A 21,504-nucleotide genomic window follows, 5' to 3' on the forward strand; every position below is an offset into this window, starting at 1 on the left:
TTGCTGAGACTCACTGCTCCAACCTGCAGTGCTTGGCAGCTGACTCATTCTGCTAAGAACCACCAGCAAAAGCAGCATAGATTTTTCAGCACAAAAATGAATAAAAAATATAAAAAGGAAAAATCAATCTCTAGAGAAATGCTCTGTATTTGGTTACACATTACTATCACACAGCAAATTGAAGTCTTAGTGAAACAGCAATTGCCTAAAACCAAGGTACTTTCTAAATATATTGCGCAGGAAATTATTTCAGAAATAAGCTTCTAATATCAATATCTATAGAGCCAACACACACACACAAACTCAAAGAAAGAAAGCCAATATGCCATACAAAGATTTTATTGACATGAGTCTGGGATAACTTTTATATACAAAGGCAAAGTGTTAGGAAACAGTTAATCCTTTCCTCCTCCGGGCTTATTTTGAGAAAAATGCTCTTTTGGATATTAGAGGCATATTACTGTCCAAATTCTCTAAACCATCTCCCGCTAACCCAGCAGAAGGCATCAAAATCTGATCTCCAGAAAAATCTGCACCTTCCCCTGCCTAACAGGTGAGCTATCTCGACAGCGCACATTTCCACACTCCTACAATTCACAAGGATGTAACTGCAACTATTGTAGAAAGAGGCTGGGGAAATATGCCCTGCATAGCAACTGTCCCTCATGGGACCATGATCTACCTCAGTGGTGGAGAGAAAAATGACAAAGAGTTAATTTTAACTGCAACTCAAGTATCATTTCATAGCAATTACATCTTAAATCCACAACAGAAATTGATAATTACATAGTAACTCATTGCTACTACATTATTTTGGATAATACTGTAGTTAAGCTTTTGCTCAAATTCCTTTTCAGTAAAATCTGTTTCTGTAAAACACTTTTATTTCTTGGATGCTTTTAAAACACTAATGAAGCATATAAAAGTTTTTACAGTATACAAGAAAAACTAAGTTAATAAATGATCACATTTTCTTCAATTCTATCAAAGAGTAAGAGTCTGAGAAAAATAACTTCTGTTGCATTTTAATTTCTCAATCTCTTTCCTTTTTAGAGAGATGAAATTTATAAAGGAATTTCATTACATTTTAGATGAAGAAAAGCTTGAGAAAAACAAAATTACAATTCAGCAGGCAGATGATGATGACAAAATCAAAGTATTTAATATGGCTTGTAGCTGAAAGTAATCGATCTGCAATTCCAAACATTTCAGTTATTGCCACATTCACTAATTTTTCATTAAGTGAAAATAAAACATCTTTAAAATGCATTAACAATAGCTTTAAGCCATTGTTGTACATATTGTGCAACTGATCTGAATGCAGGTTAACATATGAACTTAATAGAATATATTTATGTACAGTATATACACAAACAGAATCCTGTGGAGGTACCCCTGAATATTATCATTTAAATAAGTAATTTTCATATTAAAAGAAGAAAAAAACCCAACCATCTATGGAGGAGGCCAAATGCCCATTTCTGAACTTTAAATCAATATAATTTCCAGCTGATGTACATAGAAATAAAACCGTGGTCCTGTACAAACTTTACATTGCAGGGTAATAGTTTGTTTTTAAAAAATATTTACATATTTAAGTACTTGGTTCTTTGCAATAGAGATTGTATGAACACAAAAAATTGTAAGATAGGCAGGTTTATTTATTGGATTTTTCTATTTGTTCTTTTTTGTGCAAATTCCAAATTTCTCCTTTTGTGTTATTATCTGCCTCTATTTGCCTTGTATTACTGCTGCTGCTTTTTTTTAGTATTCTGAGAAGGCTGGGTGACTTTGCTTCTAGGAACAGGAAGAAAAGATTTAACTCTTGAAACACCCAACTCTGTCTTTGATTTACTGTTGCTGCTTTCTACAGTTCGACTGCTGCTGAGAGGACGCATTCCATCCTAGAAATAAAGGGAAAAAAAGCAGTTTGTGTATAAATAAGCATCACTGTTTGACATGGTTGGGTCGTGTTTCCTTCATTTCAGCCAACATCTCCCCAGAAAAATATTTTTTTTAATTCTGTATGAAAGCTTTTGACCAAGTTTTTTACAAACCTCCCAAGTAGCTAAACTTGTCTATTGGAAGTCAATATAGTTAACGCCTTCTGTTGTTAGCAGGAATTTTTAAAGAAAAAAATCATTAGGAGAAATGTACAGTAGAATCTGGTACATTGACTTATTGGTACTGACTTAGCATATTATCCAGGCATCACTACTGGGTGAAGCTCTGATTTGGGATGCCTGAATGTGTTTAGAGAAATATTCAAAAGGAGTACACCTACTTGTGGATCTGCAGGGTTAAAATTATTTCTTTTACAGGAGACTGTTCTATGGATTTGAAGTAAAATTACAGGAAGTACTCTAACTTTCTGAATATTTGGATACAAAGAAATATGATTGCAAGGCTGTTAACTCATCTGATCCTGAGACTGGCTCAGCTGGTCAGAGCATGGTGCTGATTACAGCAAGGTTGTGGGTTCAGTCCTCGTATGGGTCAATCACTCAAGAAATGGACTCGAAAATCCTTGTGGATACCTTCATATTCAGAATATTTGGTGGTCTGTGAAAGTCAGGTCTTTTAATGTTAAGGTGTGCTAGTTAATCTAGTTTCAGGAATTTCACTGTATCAGCAGAAAATGGTGTCTCTAGAAAACAATTTACTGCAATCAGATAAAACATCAGGATTGGCCTCCAAAAGACCCATATCAAAGGAACACAGAAGGCCTGGTAAGGGAACACAGATCACAGATTAAGCCCTGGCTAAGACTAATTGAGCTCAGAAGCTCTCTTGATGTTCACAAGTACAAAGAGCAAAAAAGAAAAGGGAACAAAATGTAGCAACAGAGAAAACATAATTTTCCAAAGAATGAAAACTAAGCAGGACATAATTTCATCTTTGTATTTAGTAGGGATGGCAGTGCCCACAAACAATAATAAAAATTTCTGAAAAGAAGATGATAATAGACTTACTATATCTTCCAATAATATTCATCTTATCTTCCCACTCTGAAATCACTGAAGTTTATTTACATATGTAACATAGCAAGATGACTGTATATTTCAGCAAATAGTTAGGTCAAAAATAGGAACTGAATACCTCTAAAAAAATGCTATTCTTCACAAAATTTGGTAATATCATGTCTTTTCAATATTTTTTCCCGTGAGAGCTCTGACATCAGAGCAACCAGCTCTGATGAATTTTAAAAGAATTTTAAAAGTGGTACTTCTGAAAACTTACTGAATGACATTAATTGAGAGGAAACAACAAACCCAGATTTTACTTCTCTTTGTATCTGATGGAAATAACTTGTAATGTCAATGTGATGTCAAAAATACTTGGCCTGGGGAGATGGCTTTATGTAGAAAGCCAAAACTGAAAGCAAATACATCCATTGTTTTAATAAATCTTTAGCTTTTATTAAGACACATGAAAGAAACTTGGCATGGTAGTCTAGCAAGTTTCCTAAGAATAATGACAGTTTTTTCTTGTAATAAACAGGGCACTAATTCTTCGGATCCAGTCAGAAATTCAGATTTGGAAAAACTCAAGCCACCTTTCCTATCCTACTGTAAAACTCATTTCACCTACCTTTTGTGCTCTTGTTTTATTTGGGTTAGTACCACTTGCTGAAAATACAGGAATGTTCTGGGAGTTACTGAACATTAGTAACTCATCCTTAGAATCTGCAATCTAAAGAAAGATAAGGAAACAGTGATTTTTTCAGTTATTCACAGAGATTATGTTTAAATTTGCCAATTTTTGGAGGCTTGATTTTATTTTCATGGTTTCTATACAATGCAATGCATAACTATCGAAAGACCAATTAAAATATCTCTTCTTTACTCTTGAGTGCATTTTTAGAAGATGGGAGATGGAGATTTCATATCAACTACAATCAGAGGAAGATTAAGCATGCATTTCCAGAGTAATATTTCTCAGTGGAGCTCAAGGGCAGTATCCCATCAAATTTTACCGAGCCCCCAGGAACATCAGAGAAATGAATGATTGTTTTCTCTTTCTCCTGCCATGTTTCTTCCCTACTATTTTTCCTTCCCTTTTTCTATTTTTCCTGACCAGAAAATAACAGAGCCTACTCAAGATGCTGTCCTCACTGAAAACTAGGTATTTTATCCTGGGGCAAGCTGATCCAATTCAATTCTGCAAAAACATTCAATCCCAACCCAGTGAGTGCAACAGGAATATATTTGAGTGAAAAGGCAAATTAAAGAGCAGAGGTACTTATTCTGTTGGCATCCTGAAATTACATCACACAAAGAAAGCACGCAACAGCACCCTTACTTCTGCAAGGCTCTACTAGGCATCTGGGGAATTAACAACAGAAATTCCAGCCAAGGATGGTTCCACCCATGGTGAGGAAACTGAACAAAAGACTTGACATCTATCTCCTTCCTTATCTAACCCGTATTTCCTTGAATTGTCATCAACAAGCTATTATACTTTGCATGTTATTAAACACAATTTTAAGTTGGTTGCCATTTCTTTAAGCACATCCCATTCTTTTTAGGATAGCTACAGTAAATCCCTGCTAACTGACTAGTGATTAGCTTGGTGCATATGACTCATGCATGTACTGTAAATACTTTAGGAAAAACAACCCAAAACAAAACACTATAATAAAGGGTTCCAATAAACAGGTTGAAAAATCTTCCCAAACACAATATTTCTTTTTTTTTAATAAAAACTTGGTTGTCTTCTAAGAATAAACAGAATACTTAAAAAAACAAAACTAATGGAAGTGCTGTTCAGGGAAATCCAAGAGGATGTCATGCACAGCCTGACTGGACAATAGCCTAAGACTGACTCTATCCATGTTTCAAAAGATATGGAACAGCTGCTCCAGTGTGAACACAGCCTGCTGTCACAGCCATCCACATCAGCTGTGCTAGGAGGAAAGATGAAAAAGAATAAATAGCTTGAGCCACAGGGAAAGCTGCATGGTGTCGGTATAAAAGAAAAAATGAGAGATCCACAGCTCCACACTCAGCCTCAACATATCTCCCATAAACATCCACAACATAGAATTTAGCCCAAAACTATGAGCCCTGCAAGCATCCTTCACCCTCTCTTCCCTCTGTTAAAGAACTAGGCCAAACCACCCTCTCTTGCTTGGGGCAGTAAACTGTATTTTGCCTACGGAGCAGAGGAGCTTTGAGCCAGTTCTGTGAAGGCTGATGGATTGTATTAAACCAAATGTTTAATGCATATTAGGGAAAATTTTCTATGTCTTTAAGACTACGGAACAGCTTCCCAATGGGAGCAATGAGAGCATCAAAGATAACAAGGGAACAGTAATGCAGGGATGGCTGTTCTCAGGGAAGTGGTCATTGACAGTTCAAGAAGCTTTTGGACAATGCTCTTGGGCACACGGTACGACTCTCAGTGTGATCCTGTGAAGAGTCAGGTGTTGGATTCAATGATCCTTGTGTGTCCCTTCCAACTCAGGCTATTCTGTGATTCTACAGAAATTTCATCCTTCGCCGCAAAAATCTTTACAAGAAAAATTGGTGAAGGTGTAATTTAAAATAGTGTATGTTAAACCAGAACACTTACCCTCAAATGTGTCATACATTAATTGACTTTGGCTTATTTCCAAATAATTTAATAATTTTCTTCAGTTCAAGCAGGGCTTGTAAAACAAAAATTTATTTTAAACACATAAAAACCAACTGAATATGGTAATGTAGTAAATTATTTAAAAGCCTTGTGTTTACCTTGCTTATATCAGGCTCAGATTTGCTGGAACACATACTTTGAAGTTCCTGCACAAGATCTACTTCATCATCAGAACCAACAGAGAGCCTTTGCTCCAGATTTAATGATCTCAAATGATCCTTCTCTGAAGATCTGGTTAAAAAACCCAAACAAACAATCAGAGAGAACATTTAAAATAAGCTATTATACAGAATTTAAAACTAAATATTACAGACACCTCAAAAATAGTAGTTTTTTCCCAAATGACCTTTACTACTGCAAACAAAACCAAAATAACATCTGATGAACTGACAGCAGAAGTTGTCAATAATTATCTCATAATAGATCTTTCTATACATAGTCTCTCTATTCTGAAACTCTAACAAAGGATTCCTCTTTCTAGTATTTTCAGACTCCTCTCTTTTTAAGATGCAGCAATTTCATTCCACTCTGCTTTTTGGAAATAATTCCAAACACTTAGAAAAACCTCTGGTGTACTTGAAGCATAAATATTCTATTTTCTCTGTGCCTGTGAATAAGGTAGAACGGAGGTTTCAGACTGAAGTGAAGTCTCAAATGCAGTTCCCTCTAGCTAATTCATACACTTTCTCAAGGAAACTCTGTATCAGTGGGACTAAAGTGCATGTACTGTTCCATCTTGAATTGCCATTCAGCAAGCTGAAATAGCCAGAGGAGTTTTTAAAATATAATGCAGGTTGATAAAAGCATACGGTCAACTTTTCAAGGCAGAGTAAGTGTTACATAATAGTCTTAAGTCATAGACTATTTTGTTACATAAAAAGACATGTAGTGCTGCAAGGCTTCAAATAAAGAAATGGATTCTAAAATTATATCAAAGTATATAAATTTTATTTCCTCTCAGAAATGAAAAGTTAAGAATACTTCCTTTCTTCAGATATGGGACCAAAACATTACCAAAAAACTACTGATCTATTACTTATGGTGCACTGCTTTACCACAGAATGCTATCATCTTTATTTTTTGCCAAGTGTTACAAATACCAGAAATTAAAACTTACTTTGTGGTGAGAGAAGCTCTTTTCTTACAGTTTGGTTGCAACACAGTCTTAGATTTTATACCTGAACAAAAGAGAGATTGACTTGTTAGTGTATTACCATGTGTGTTGATTTCTTTATTCTAAAATCTATGATAAACAGGGAAAATGTGTTCCCATTTACTAACTAATTACATCAACAGGGTCTGTCCAAGATCAGAATACATCCCTTGAAAATGCTTAGGGTAGCATAAGGAACTGCTGAAATGGGAAATAGGGGATCAGTTGTCTAAGATTTCGTGAAAGAGAGAACATGAGGTTTCTGTGTTAGGCATTTGAACAACCCTTACTGGTTCTTCCCAAGAGAAATTTCTTCATGAGATAAAATTAAACAATTTACCTTTACTGGAAACAGAAACAGCATTTGATTCTGATAGTTCGAAATAAAAGAATACTAAACTTAATTGACTGCTCCATTTATAACTTATATTCACAGATATTAACTGGATTCCAAGAACATTCTCAGGTACAAAATACAACAACATGTTCATTATTTCTTAAATCCTCTTAGTGGGATTAGATAAATTCACAATTCAAACAGAGAACTGGCAATCAAGACATTAGTTTCAGTCAGAAAAAGCAGACTTCTTTCTGAACAAGGGCTGAAGAAATGAATTGCTCATTTTAATGCTGCAAAGTAGCAAGCATCAAGTATTTTGGTTCTTTGTATATGAGGTAATTTAGGCTAGAATCTTACTGTTCCAAAAAGGTATGTGTGTCTGTGTATATGTGTGTGTAAGCCTTCTCTCTCTTCCTAAATCTTCCCTCTGAAGTAGTTACTTTATTTTCAGAAAGCAAGTACTTTGGTTTTTTTCCCCTTGAAGTTTTTCTGTTTGATATTGTATTTAGTTACAATAATACCAAGTTTTCCTTCTAGAAATATGTCTCCTTTAGAAGAATTATGTTGCTTCTGAATAGATCTATATATCATTATATACTATCTATGATTATCTCTAATAATGTGTTTCTCTAATAATCCATACATTATCTGTGTAATAAAACTGCTTATTATATGACTTATGATCTTGAGGTGAAAAGAATTTTAAAAAGCATCAGCACTAATATACCTTCCACATTTATACAGATGCACAGACTCAGTTATATAAAGCCCTCTTTATCAAGCAACATACTGAAGATGATTGAAAACCTTACAGTATCTGTGACTACACACAATTAGTTACATTTATTTTTTGCAATTGAAGTGAAAATCAATTCAAAATCTTCAATTTACACATGAAGATCTTTCTTCCACTGCAGGGCTTCTTGATTATTCTGCTCAATTTTTCTAGTAAGACTGAAAAAGGGATGCATCATCTGGGGAGCATTTATTTCTACCTGGATTCACTCGGTAGTAATTATCATAGTGAAGTTAGAAAGGAAGTGTAAGGAAACTCAAAGAAGTATGTATGCTGTAAATTTGGAGCAAATCTAAGGAGTACCAACAAAGTAATGAAGCTTTCTCTCATTTGGTATTGGAGAAGAAACCGATTCAGTGTAATTCCATACACTCAGAGGTGGAACCACTGCTTATAATTGCACCATCTGAGCCAATGCCTGCCTCGCTATCGGACAACAGAAAGGGCATTAGAACAACCAAACTTACTTAGGACCCCTCACAGTCACAAAGAAGTAATTTTGGGGGGAAAAAAATAAACAGTGTTTTACTGGTGAACATAAATATAAGTGTCATTTAATTGAAAAATTTTAATGAATGATGTAGGAGAAACGTTTGATTTGCATCTACACACAACTTTCAGAACTGAAAATAAAAAGCTTTATTTACCTTCAGTATTTGTCTCCTGCTTATTCCATGACTCGGAGGACAAATGGCCTGACTTTTTGCGAGGACTTGTGCTCACTTTTCTCCAAGAAGCATTCTCACCTTTTTTCTTACTGCAATTTTTGTAGCTTGAAGCCACGGATAAAGGAAAATTTCCTCCCTTAAAATCTGCTATATAATTATCTAGCTCTGAAACAAAAGTAAAACAGTGTTAAGAAGAATTGATTGTTGCAAATGGTTCTTCTTGGAATACATTATACAACTACTTAGTTTAATGACAGTAAATACTTTTAACCCCACCACCTCCCTTCAGAACTAGAGCTATGTTTTGTGGAAGTTTTAAAATTGGAAGGAAGCAGTAAAAAGCCCCAGTTCAGCAACGCACAACTACTTGGCTTTCAGACAGTTCACTCTTACCTGGTCTGGGTAGAGGACAGCCATGCAAAACAGCTTTATTTAGCAAGATACTGAGAGCAGCTTTAACAACAGCCTGTTGCCCTTGGCTAGGACTTTTTTTGGCTATTGCTTGTCCTGGTACAGATGGTCTTTTCACAGAGGCTCTGGAGAGTATTGCTTCTTGTACTCTGGGAGCTATCACAGCATTCCATAGCTTGGACATCCACCTGTGGTACAAAACCAATCCTTTAACTTCAAAAGCAATTACCAAAACCTGCGATTTTATACTTTGGTAACATATCAGATTTTGCATTTTTAAAGAAGCATCCCATTTCAGAGAGGGACTGATTTTATTTAAGGAAGGGTTTACTTGTTGTTTTATATTAAAATATTTGATCTAAATTTCTTTAGCTCACCTTAACAAACTTACCACAAACTTAATGCTTTTCCTCCTTCAGATAATATAAAACATCCTTTTCATTTAAAGGCTAAAAAAATGTCCCAGAAAGATGCATGTTCATATATATACAAATTTTTTTTTAAGTGCTTGGAGAAATTTCCATGCTTGCAGGTGTTAATTCCTAGCCTATTTGCTGCCAGCATGGAAAAGAAGGAGGCATTCACTTTATGGTTGTACCCCTTCCAGTGTTCTTCCATTTCCAAACTTGTCCAGTTTACAAGACATTTCTATTCATACAGCTGCCTTGCTTTTACTCCTCTTTTGTTTATTTCATCTATGGTGAACTGTGTTTCCAGGATGCTGTGGATATTCCAGATTGTCTGGTTTAGAGACTGGATCTGATTTTTTAATTCAAAATTTGATAAAAGGGTCTTCTGGGACTTTTACTTTTCTAAGAGAAAAGCATTATGTTGTATTAGCAAAGAAGTGAAAAAAATTTGTTAGGAAAAAATAAATGTTATTTCTCATAACTTAGGAGTTCTCTGGGGATAAAGGCTAGAAATTTCAGACTTAGGGCTCAGCTCACATCTACAACCGACACTGAGACAATCTTTTTAGATCAACTCAAACTCTTTTTGTTTATTCTTATATCTTCTTACAGGAGGAAGATGCTAAGATTAAGTCAGATGGTTTATATTAAAGGTCTGTAAGAAATTATACACTATCATGCTGTGTTCAGCTTTGCAGAAATCCATTCAGAAAACACAAAGGCTAAAATGTCTGTTTGCCTTAAATGGATGATTTTGCTGGATACATTGATACACTGAAGCCATCCCATTACCTAAAATATTATGATGACTTTTTGTTTTGGTTTGGTTTTTTTTTTCCATTTTTTAAAAAGTTAGAATACATGAGCTATTTGAAAGACATATTTTTGACAGTTGTGAAGCATAAAATTGAGCTTTTATGATATATAAACGCTCAAAGTGCTTTTATAAGTTTGATAAAGTTACATTAATTAGAAAAATAATTAGTATATTTGTTAAAATATGATGTAAAATGTATATTGCAGATAGTCCTTGAAGGACCTTGAAGCTTCCTTAGCATAATGTTGTAGATATTATTCCATATAGTTACAGTCTGTTTCTGCTAGCTAAGCTACCAAAATAAACAACTGCTTGTAATTTAGTCATAAAGAACTCTCTCTTTTCAATTTTTGCCTATGTAAGCTTTCAACATTTTGCAATTCTGCCAGTATAAATGGTCAGGAATGAACACTGCAAAGATAAAATTATTGAGGCCATTCTAATCTAATTAACAATGGATGGGCATGCTCTCTAAATAAAATTCCAACCTTGTATTTAAATTCAATTTAAATTTGTGCTCATCTTGATCAAGTCCCCCATTCTTTGATATAGCTGATACTTAGGAAAGGTATAACACACCCCTGCCCCTCAAAAAGGGCTGCAAAGTGAAAGTCATTCCTGTTGGAACATCATCTTCAGTTCCCTAAACCAAGAAAAAATGTAGTTAAATTTTTCTTCATTTATTCACTCTACTCACCAAAATAGGTGAAGCTACATGACACACGCAGCAGGGAACAATTTCCTGTCACACGCTCTCTCTGCCTGCCCTGCTGCTGCTTCTTCCTCTTGTCTCATGCTAACACTGAGCCCAGAGGGAACCCAATTTGTAGAAAGCTGTCTGCTGTCCTAATGAATTGGACTGACTCAGAGAAGCTTTACTAAATGCAAAAAGCAGCAGAATAGCACAGTGGAGAGGAGGGGCAAGAGGAAAGGAGTGGGTAATTAGACTGAAATAACAGCAATCAATCAGTGAGCTGCTAATTGAAAGCTATTTATTACATGACCACACAGTTAGCCATCATGCTGCTAAACTAAAAGTGTCCAGTAAGAGCTCACTGGGGCTCTGCTTTTTAATTGTTTATTAGTGGACAAAAACTACATTAAAATGAGAAGTCAGATGGCATATGAGTACAATAAAGGGCATTTTAGGGCTGTACTCAAAATAAAGCTTTGTGAAACCAGTCACAGTTACATTAAGAAGAAATCCAGACTCAGAAAAGTATAACTAAGATATCTAAAGAATAGTTTTTCTGTCCTCTATTAATGCCACTGCAATAAATAAATTATTAAAATATCTCAGAGGACATGATTGACGAGGAAGATGGGAAATAGATGCATGGTATGCTTTATTCTTTTTTTATTTTCCAGCACCCATACAATTTCAAGTCAATCTTATGTCCACATTTAGACTTTGACAATTACTCTGAAGATTAGTATCTAACCTGTAGTTTTTGAGAATAAAAAGGAAAATAAACAAGCAAAATGTATCAAGATCTGCAGACAGAACATAAAATGAGACAGCCTCTGCACATGCTAAGCAATGGACCCTCCCTTGTGTGTTAAGCAGAGGCGCCTGGAAAAAGGGTCAGCAGAAAGTAGTACAAGAGAAACAGGTCAGATAAGGGGTGACCTGACTGGTGAGAAAAGTTATGTCACATCTCCAGAAATCAATGTTATACTTCAGTTCTGAGTAAGTTTGAATCTTAATTAGAGGCTTATTACCTTTTTGATACAGCCAAAACCAACATCTTAGTGTGAAATTAATATAATTTAAAATTCTCTAATTATTTCTTTTATCATTTGCTAGCATTTGGAGTTGGAATGTGATCAGATATTTCTGCAATTGTAGGCAAGAAAAGCCAAAATTTCCATTATTTTTTAATATTTTTAATGTTACTGGCCTGCTAGCCATATGTGTAACTAAACTTATATACTAAACTAACTAAACTTATTGACCAGCACTGAACCCACTGTACCACACTGCCCTACTTACTAAGATAATATATCTCTAAGCTGTATGCATATATGTCTTAAAGTTATACCATATATTTAAAAGAGTGAGAAATCATTCTCGAAACTTCCTTTATATACAACTTCAAAAGGAGAGTCTACCAACTTTTCTTGAATCTTTTAACCTCTGTGTCAGAAAATAAATGAAAGATCAGAAGACTGACTTTGGTGCAGTATTAGACACCCATTTCCCACTTGTGTCCTTCAGAATTGCTCTTCTAGTAATTAAATAGCCAACAGAAGTTTAAACCTTTCAGCAATTTAAATTAAAATGCTTTTTTAAGGTTCCTGAGTCAGCAGCGCTTTGGGAGAAACACAACTACTACATTTATGATAAGAATCTAGCTGGTACTGAACAGCATCAAACAGGAAACAAAAATCTTACTTGACTGTTGCTTGGCTGTGCCCTGGAACCACAGGACAGGAGAAGAAATGCTTTGGTCCCATAAGTGCTTCAGGTGCTCCTAGACGTGATAAGCAGGAGTTCAGCTGGTGCCAAACAGCAAGAATCCAGTCTATGATCTTGCATACAGGATCACATGGAGGAGGCACTTTGCCTCTGAACTGCAGGGAGAAAAGATGTTTGACATGGCATAAGACCAGAACTGCAAACACTTTCCTTGAAACTCCAGGAAGGCTTGGTGCTATTTTTATTGCATGTGTTGCTATTAAAAGATCAGGAACAGTTAAGAACAAGTCAAACCTTTTTATAGAATATATTGACATCTTGCTGTATTAAAACTTATTTTCCCAACTACACTTTAACAGATATATCCTTATCAATAAACTGACATGCCTTTACTTTCTTGTGGGAAACTAAGGCAGAAATTTTGGTAGCAGTGGTTTTCTACAGTGTTTAAGATTAGGATTACAAGAGATATGTACCATATACAATGCAATGTATATGATGCCAATAAGGCATTATTAAAAAATGCCCAATTCCACTGAACAAGAATATCTGATCCAGACATATGCCCAGTATAGGTTTCCATATTGATTTCCGTATTTATCCAGACATACCCCCAGTGGATTTCCATATTGATTTTAGATCTAGTAGCAGTGAAGAACAGATGTCTTCCTCTAAGACTTGTGTTTTTAGTCTGCCTTATTAAGGGCAAAATATTTAGTGCCAGAAAAATCTCCTGTTTCCTCTGACTTCAAATTACAGTCTTCATCATCCTAATCCTATGATTATCCTCTGTATAGCTTAAATTAAAGGAAGCATTAAAAGATGCATGAGGGATAGTAACTGACAGCACTGAAGCCAGAGCCTCTTGATAGAGTCTATAGGTGAACTTAAAGTAGAAACACATTAAAACTGTTCCCATGCAACCTAAGCGTTCAAACTAACAGCAAAAAAGACCTTTTCACCTGAACACATTAATATTACAGCATAAACAAGGTATCATAGTCCAGAGCAATGATCTTTGAAATAGTCCATGGTTCTCACAATACATGTGTTTCTAATTTGCTTTAGAGTTTTACAACAGATTAATCTTTCTTCTATTTTTGACTTTGCAATCCACTATTTTAAGTCCTGTACCAACTGGCATTTGAGTTTACATACGGCACATGTATGTATTTCAAAAAATGTGCTACCACACTGGGCATCTCAATATTTAATTAGGGAAGATCCAGGAAAACACATAGCTTTTTTCTCCAAATAGCCACCATCTGCATATATGCTTGAGAGAAATTAAACTTTATGAGATTAGTACCCAAATTCTGTTCAACTTCAGTCAGAGGTAGGAGCCTATTACATAGCAAATTCTAACCTATTAGAATAAGGATTTCTTTCAAGCCCCCCAAAAATAGCTTGAAAATGACATCTGTTATTTGATGCTACAAGTTTGTAAGTTCTTCTAGCCAAACCAGTTTGGCAGAGTAAGTCTCATGCAGCCTTTGACCACGAACAAGTCATAACTTAAAAAATATAATCTAAGAAAAGTAGTCTATTAAGAGTTTCATAGATTTCCCATGGTTCTTTTTTTCTATTCAGTATTTTGTTTCTAAATTTCCTCATTATCCTGGCTGAAATGTTCAAATACCACACATTTCCTCTGCAGGATCTCTTTGAATCAGTAAGCCTTTAGAGATGAGAACTGTGGCAAAGGGTACAGGAGATGACATCCCCAAGGATAACCAAGACACATCCAGCTGAACACTCAAAACTGACAGTAGGTCTGTTGTTCCATAACAGGACTCTTTATTACTGGCAGTTTTTTCTATTCCTAGAACAATCTCCCTTTTTAAGCCTGTTCAAAACTGCTGCCAAGATTATTTTCCTTTGCAGCTGTTTTGATTAAACTCCCTCTGCCAATGTCTAACAGTGCCTGACTGTTGGTAATAGCTGCTATCACACAAATGGTATTCCAAATAACTTCTGAAAGTCCACTATTCCTCTTTTACCTACATCTTTATTTTCATTTCCCATTTTTGTTTATTTATTAATTTAAAACAGACTTCCCATCCTTATTTTGAACTTTTGTTCCAGCTTCAGCAGACCTATTAGCTCAAAACAACTTTTCTAATTTTATAATTTGCCCCCTTTTGATCTGAGAATCATAGAAAATATTTTTCTGCTTAAAACTTAGACAAAACACACATCTGAATATCTAATTTTAGATATTGAGAATAAATTCTTTGAAGAAGAGACTATGTATGTTTGTTGAATTGATTTTTACTATAATTCTCAGAAGAATGAAAGAAGATGTTGAAAAAAATTAATGAAGGATGTTTCATGCAGTTGACAGGCAACCAACCAACTCTTTATGCCAATTAGCCATGACCATACACCTTTCTGTGAGACTAAGCACATTTCCACATACACAGCCTGCATCTTCCCAGAATTAAATGTTCTTTTTCCTGAAACAAGTTATCTGCTCTGCTTTTGGCATTACCATTATCCATATTCCACAGACTGGTGATGAACATAACTGCTGAAACTGATTCGAGTTCTTACCTTGTTTATTACTTTTCTCCTTAAAATCCTCTGAAGCAAGCCTCGCATTGGCTCCCCATCCCACCGAAGCTGAACCCAACGAAAATGCTGCTGAACCAGCAGGTCAGAGCCATGAAGATGGCACTTTGCAATGGTCCCCAGTAAAAAGCAGTTCTCATGAAAGTAAAAAGCACCAGAAACTCCATTTGCTAAAAAGGAACCATAAAACACTTAACTGAAATACTCAAAGCTTTGACATGATTTCATATAGAAGCAAGAAGCAGTGACAGAAAGGAAAAACAACCCACAAAACACCATAAATTAGCTAAAAATATGGTATCTTTGTTAAGGACAACTGTTTACAATAAAATATAAAAACTGAACAAATTACATTTTTCTCCCATTCCCTTTTTGCCATATATTACAATAAAACTGTACTGTAGTAAAAACATCTCTGCAAACCAAATTCTTTAAATACCTCTTTGAATAGTGCAGGGATTTTCTGAACTCCGATTCTCAAGAGGTGCTAGAAAATCTCCAAGTAATTCAGATAAAGAAGCTCTCTCCAGATTTTCTAAAATCACAATTGTTATCTTGTTTACAGAAGGCTGTTTCACTGGGATCAGACAAGCTGAAATAAAAAAATCCTATTAAAGCATACTTAGGAAAATTTACTTCTATTTATATATACAGAATTTACTGCTACTAGTGCAATGAAAGATTTTTAATTTTTTTTTCCTTTTTAACTTATTTACAGGCCAGACAAAGTTTAAAATTGAAAGCATAAAATCAAACAATAGAAAGAATATCATACTGTATATTAAGAAAAAACCTGAAAACTATGATTAAAATAAATTCCTGAAATGCCTATAATAGGATCTTCATAGATAGGAAAGATTTCAGTACGCTGAATATAAATACAATGGAAAAGATAGCAAAGACATCTCCAAACATTTGTATCATTTGCTGTACTACAGCTTAAACTTTTAACATGTACTCTTTATATCATGTAGTGATAAAAGGTTTAAGAATAGTCCACATTTGTAAGAAATTTTGTCATTCTATGAGATAGTAGAATGTTTTCTCTTCAAAACTTCAAAAGATAGTAGAACAGTTTTCTCTTCAAAACTTCCTTCAATATCTTTAAGAATCACTCAAATAATCAGAGCTAGTATGAGGCAAACCTAGTATCAGCTGAACCTAATAGGCATTAAAATGACATCTGTGTATTTTTTAACATTTTAAATATTTTCCTTTGATTTTCCTGATTTTAACATCTTGTTGCTTAAAAAAGACACAGCTTTGCAAGTGTTCTTGCAACACTAAATCCCAGGTGAATGCTTCTGTAACACAGACATAAATATAAACACTTGAATATATTGTGCCCTGCATTGTTTCACAACCTTTTGAAGGTGGTACTAACAAAGGTCATTAAAGAAATTGACTTGTAATAAGGCAAAACTTACAGCAACTGATTGTATCTGATCATTGCTATTTAATTGGGGTTTCCTGACTATTACTGCCCTCTTTTACTAAGAGGCTACAGCTTGAAAGGAGGGAGGACAGGTACCCTCTCTGTGTCTGATGGATTCATTTAGAGGAGAAATGCTCTCTTAGGAAAGGAGATGTAGCAGAACAGTAGGGAAAGAAGCTGGTAGAAAAATGAGAGATACAATCAGAAGCAACACCCTGAACTGCAAAACCAGACTATTAAAAAGTGTGTTGCTGACACAGAATAAAGCATCCAAAAGAAGCAGCTTTCCTAAGAGACAGTGGCCAGTAAACAAACCAAACTAGGAGTGACATTCTTGCCTCCAGGCTGAGCACCAAAGCCTGGCTGACTTCTGACTAAATGGTCTCTTCTCTCCCACCAATGCCATGGCACTGAAAGTGACATGTGGGAATAATCACTGGCACAAGCTATCCTGGGAAGTGTGACCAGGATTTCCTTGGAGGAAAAAACTGCCACAGACTGAAGTTAGACCAGGCAGTACAAGAACAAACAGAACAGTGCACTGCATGGCATTGTACAACCTGACAGGATGGCTCTGCTTCTGTTCATGAGCACGCACTGCAGACCTTCAGTTCTGATTCACTAGATCTGAACCAGAGCCATCAACTTTTAAGGGATCATAAACAAAGGGAAAAAAGAATGAGACAGAAATTAATCTTTAAAATGACTGGTTTTACTTAAATGGCATGAACTTTTGAAAGAGCTCCTTATTGGGAGCTCTTTTGTGCTCAGCTCTCCCTCAGTTTAGACCCAGACAACTGGCCCCAAGCACCTGAAAAACTGGGTTCCATTAAAACATGCCATCCACTAAGCAAAATGGTTTTATGTATTTCTTTACTTTGCATCATTAAAAATTTTCCTACAAATCACCAAAACTAGTCTTTCTGAAATAACCTTACCATTACTGATGAACAGTTCTGCAAGTTGCTCCTTGGAGAAACCAGCATCCACTTCCACTTTAACAATCTCACATGTAGATCCTGCAGCCTCTTGCTTTTGCTGTGATGAAAATTTATATATTTGGTGAAATAATGAACACTCTGGTTTATGGACTAATTCACTTGATATGTTTGTGCAAATACCTTCATGCAGGCCGCTATCTGATATGCTATATAATCTTGCAAACTTCCTTCTGGACCATGGAAAATGACATTACGGTATTGTTCAACCTACAGACAGATAAATATAAATATTTATTTCATAAATAAATTATTCTTGGAAGTTCAGACTTGGATTTTTTTTTTAACCTAGATGACACAATCAGCACCTAAAAGACAAAACTGTTTGATTTGCACTACTGGAGTTGGTAATCCTTACTATACTAGTTTCAAAGTAGACATTATTTGCATACAACATCTTCAAAATATATTGATAAATTTATATCCTAAATTGTAAAACTACATAGCAAGGTATTTTGTTGCAACAGGCTTTAAAACTTAAAACAGTCATCTGGAAGAATAAATTTAGTAATTACAAATATTTTCTTGATCTTGAATTAAAATATATACATCAGAAAGATGCCAAAATCATCAGTTTAAGTCACTACTAAGTTAAGGATTGAGACTGAGGACTTTATTTGCAGTAGGTATGGGTTCATGTTATCAGTATGGTAGAACAATTTTTTTAAATCAAACTCTGTTTTACCTCTAAAATGTCAGTAAGGGAATATACTCATATCTCTGCAATCTCTCAATATGGTTGAATACAGCAGAAACCTGTGGCACATTCTCCTGACAACATAAAATACTATCCAAGGACACAGCAGAAATTAAGCAAGTCCTAAGCTAGTTCTGATTTGATGCAATGTTAAAAGAAATTATCTATGAAAGTTATCTCATATTATTCAATTATCCTTACATTTTGTGGTATTAAATAAGGTGTGTTACAGGAGATTTCTACATAAGCTAGTAATAAAATTCACATCTCAAATAATTGCTTACGTGAACATTATTCTAATTTACTTTCTCTTCCAAAAGTGGAATAAAATAAATTTGGAAAGCAATTAAGACATCAGAGAGCTTTTAATATATTTTTAAGCAATTCAGTTAATCAGATAGCAGCTATTTAAAGAAGAAAGTTAATGCCCTCACAAGACTAAAGTTAAGGGTAAATTTAGGGGGAACTTTAAAATAGCTTTCATCCAATTTAATTTTTTTAGAAGTCTTGATATTCTTTAACAGAGCAAAAAAACCCCAATTTTAGTCAACACTATTACAGAAGTATTTCGACAAACAAGTAGCATGCAGAGAGAAGGAAGCTTATTACTGACCAGGCGGAGATAATTCTGAAGTGTCTGAAGATGGATCATGGATGCATAAGTCACACTGTTTAAACAGCCTTCTTGAGGTCCTTAAAATGAGACACACAAATGACTTTGGTGAATTTCTCATGTTTACATGCATGTATGACTGATACATATGATTTTCATGCAGTATTCTACAGTTACCTTTTATAATTAGAGGCTACGCAAATTGAAATGCTGAGTAAATGAAAGACATTTATCTAGCACCACAGATTCACGGGTATCCATGACATAAGCAATATATATACTACTGCATGGCTGAAAAAGGCAGAAAGACTTTTATGTGCAGCATATTTTCTGGTGCAGAAATACCAGAAAAATGTTGCAGACACTTTAAAATCTAGTTGAACAACTAAACAGATATGATGTCTCTGAGAATCAAGCAACAATGAACATCAAAACCAGTAGCAAATGACTCTCAAATTATGTATTTCATATGGAGTATGAAATGTATTTCATCTTAACATTCAAAACTGAAAAATTATGACTTGAAAATTACCAAACAAAAACACTGTGATATGCTCAGCTTTATTGTTCTTCAAGAAGTCCCATGGTGGCTGGGAAAAAATCTGACCTGTTGACCATGTAATGTTTCCTGTTAAAAAAAAAATAGAGAGATATCCCTTGTATGTATATAAAGTATCCTATACTCAAGCATATTCACTTGCTTACAAAGATTATGTGCATACACTGACAAATTTGACAAACAAACTGGTCCCATGAGATGTACTAAATCATGCTATTATTTGATATACAACTGAAGTCACTAGTATCTTCTGCCAGTTGAGATACAAGTTAAACAGTTAGCCTGTCTTTTTATCTTTACATGTAAAATAGAATAATTTGCCCAGTCTAATGTGACCAGGGTTCAGTTTTGCTGATGGGAAGGTGAAGGAAGGAAGGAGATTTAAGATGAAGTACATGGATTTTCAGAAACCTATACAACTGTTACTAAGACCACCACATTTTGGCTAATTTTGCATAATTTTAAAGATTTCTCTTTTGTACCTTTCTAAGTGAAGTTATGTAAAACAGTAGTTCTGTTTACCTATGCTGGGGATTTACTGTATATTCTGGACGCACTGTAAAGAAGCAATGCAGGCTTTGAACTGTTTTTGTAGGACCACAGAATATCCTGAGTTGAAAGGGACTCACAAGGACCATAAAAGTCAAACTCCTGGCTCTGCACAGGACATCCCAAGAGTCACATGTACCTGAGAGCATTGTTCAAATGCTTAACTCTGTCAGGCTGGTGCTGTGACCACTTCCCTGGGGAGCCTGTTCCAGTGCCCAAATACCCTCTGGGTGAAGAACCTTCTTCTAATATCCAACCTAAACCTCCCTGGCAGAGCTTCAGGCCATTCCCTCAAGTCCTGTCACTGGTCATTACAGAGAAGAAATCAGTATCTGCCCTTCCTCTTCCTCTCAGGAGGAAGTTGCAGACTGCAATGAGTCTCCTCTTCTCCAGACTGAACAGACCAAGTGACCTCAGCCACTCCTCTCATGGCTTCCCCTCAAGGCCTTTCACCATCCTCATGTCTCCTCAGGACACTTCCTAATTGCTTTTTCTTATACTGTGGCATCCAAAACTGCACACAGCACTCAGGGTGAGAACTTAGTTTCACCTGACATATGGATTTCTCCTCTGGAGTACCAGAAGTACTAAAAGACTAATTAACATAGGGCCTTGTGATCTCCAAGATTATATTAAAGCACATAATTAATTGTTCCATACACACAGCTAAAAGTAAGGAATGCTTTCATGACAGCACTGTTCAAAGTTTCATATCTAGTATTAGTCTACTTTCTTAGTCTACGCTTTAAAAGATGCAGTAATTCAAAGATATTTTTATCTTAGAAGATTTCACAAATTCAAGAACACCCCCAAATTTTGCTTTATCATTAACACCAATATCGATACCTAGTTTGACAGAAAGTATACTGCTTGCACTGAGGCCAATGTTAGATTCTGCAGCACTATTAAATGACAGATCTTCCAGGCTCCTCCATCCATCAGAAGCGATTGCTTGGAAATGGTTTGTCACTGCCTGACTCACTGCTTTTGAAAAATCATCCCATGACGTCTGCTTGCGGATATTTAAAGCACATATTGTATCAAATTCCTCTGCACCACAATGGACTGGTTCAATGCCACTGACTGAAATCCTTACAGGTACATTAAGAGCATCTGTTGAAAAACAAAACACCAACAATGAGAAAAACCGTAAAAGTCAAAATAATCCCATTATTATCAACCAATAACATCCATTATTACAAAGGAAAGCTACAAAATAACTCCTGCTACAAAGAAGCAAATGGTAAAGAACGGCACAGATCGCCATCACAAAGTCAGAGCAGTGAAATGAAAATGAAATGAAAATACCAAGGTATCTATAATTTTTTACAAAAAACAGTTCAGTATTATTATGCTTAAATAACAGGAAACAAAAAAAAATGTACTTAATCTTATATTTCCTCTTTATAGACTAATTACTTATAAATTAAG

The 21,504-nt window shown here is 35.2% G+C and overlaps 1 protein-coding gene across 2 annotated transcripts in view; it reads right to left on the minus strand.

Annotated features, from left to right (window-relative positions):
- Positions 1 to 323: 323 nt before the first annotated feature.
- The window catches only part of CTTNBP2 (cortactin binding protein 2), a 77,422-nt gene continuing 56,241 nt past the window's right edge, over positions 324 to 21,504 (minus strand). For both annotated transcript variants that reach the window (XM_071423706.1, XM_071423704.1), the window contains 14 exons: positions 20,920 to 21,186; positions 19,498 to 19,593; positions 18,966 to 19,045; positions 17,779 to 17,865; positions 17,596 to 17,695; positions 15,662 to 15,814; positions 15,205 to 15,392; positions 12,628 to 12,806; positions 8,988 to 9,193; positions 8,574 to 8,759; positions 6,755 to 6,815; positions 5,736 to 5,868; positions 3,592 to 3,693; positions 324 to 1,904 (listed from right to left, as the gene is read on the minus strand). In XM_071423706.1, coding sequence (XP_071279807.1) covers positions 1,746 to 1,904; positions 3,592 to 3,693; positions 5,736 to 5,868; positions 6,755 to 6,815; positions 8,574 to 8,759; positions 8,988 to 9,193; positions 12,628 to 12,806; positions 15,205 to 15,392; positions 15,662 to 15,814; positions 17,596 to 17,695; positions 17,779 to 17,865; positions 18,966 to 19,045; positions 19,498 to 19,593; positions 20,920 to 21,186 — 1,997 coding nt within the window. In that variant the 3' untranslated portion in view covers positions 324 to 1,745. The remainder of the gene's footprint in view (positions 1,905 to 3,591; positions 3,694 to 5,735; positions 5,869 to 6,754; positions 6,816 to 8,573; positions 8,760 to 8,987; positions 9,194 to 12,627; positions 12,807 to 15,204; positions 15,393 to 15,661; positions 15,815 to 17,595; positions 17,696 to 17,778; positions 17,866 to 18,965; positions 19,046 to 19,497; positions 19,594 to 20,919; positions 21,187 to 21,504) is intronic.

This window comes from Agelaius tricolor, unplaced genomic scaffold, assembly GCF_023055355.1.
Source record: "Agelaius tricolor isolate 1412-34295 unplaced genomic scaffold, bAgeTri1.0.p SCAF_3, whole genome shotgun sequence".
Classification (NCBI taxonomy): Eukaryota; Metazoa; Chordata; class Aves; order Passeriformes; family Icteridae; genus Agelaius; species Agelaius tricolor.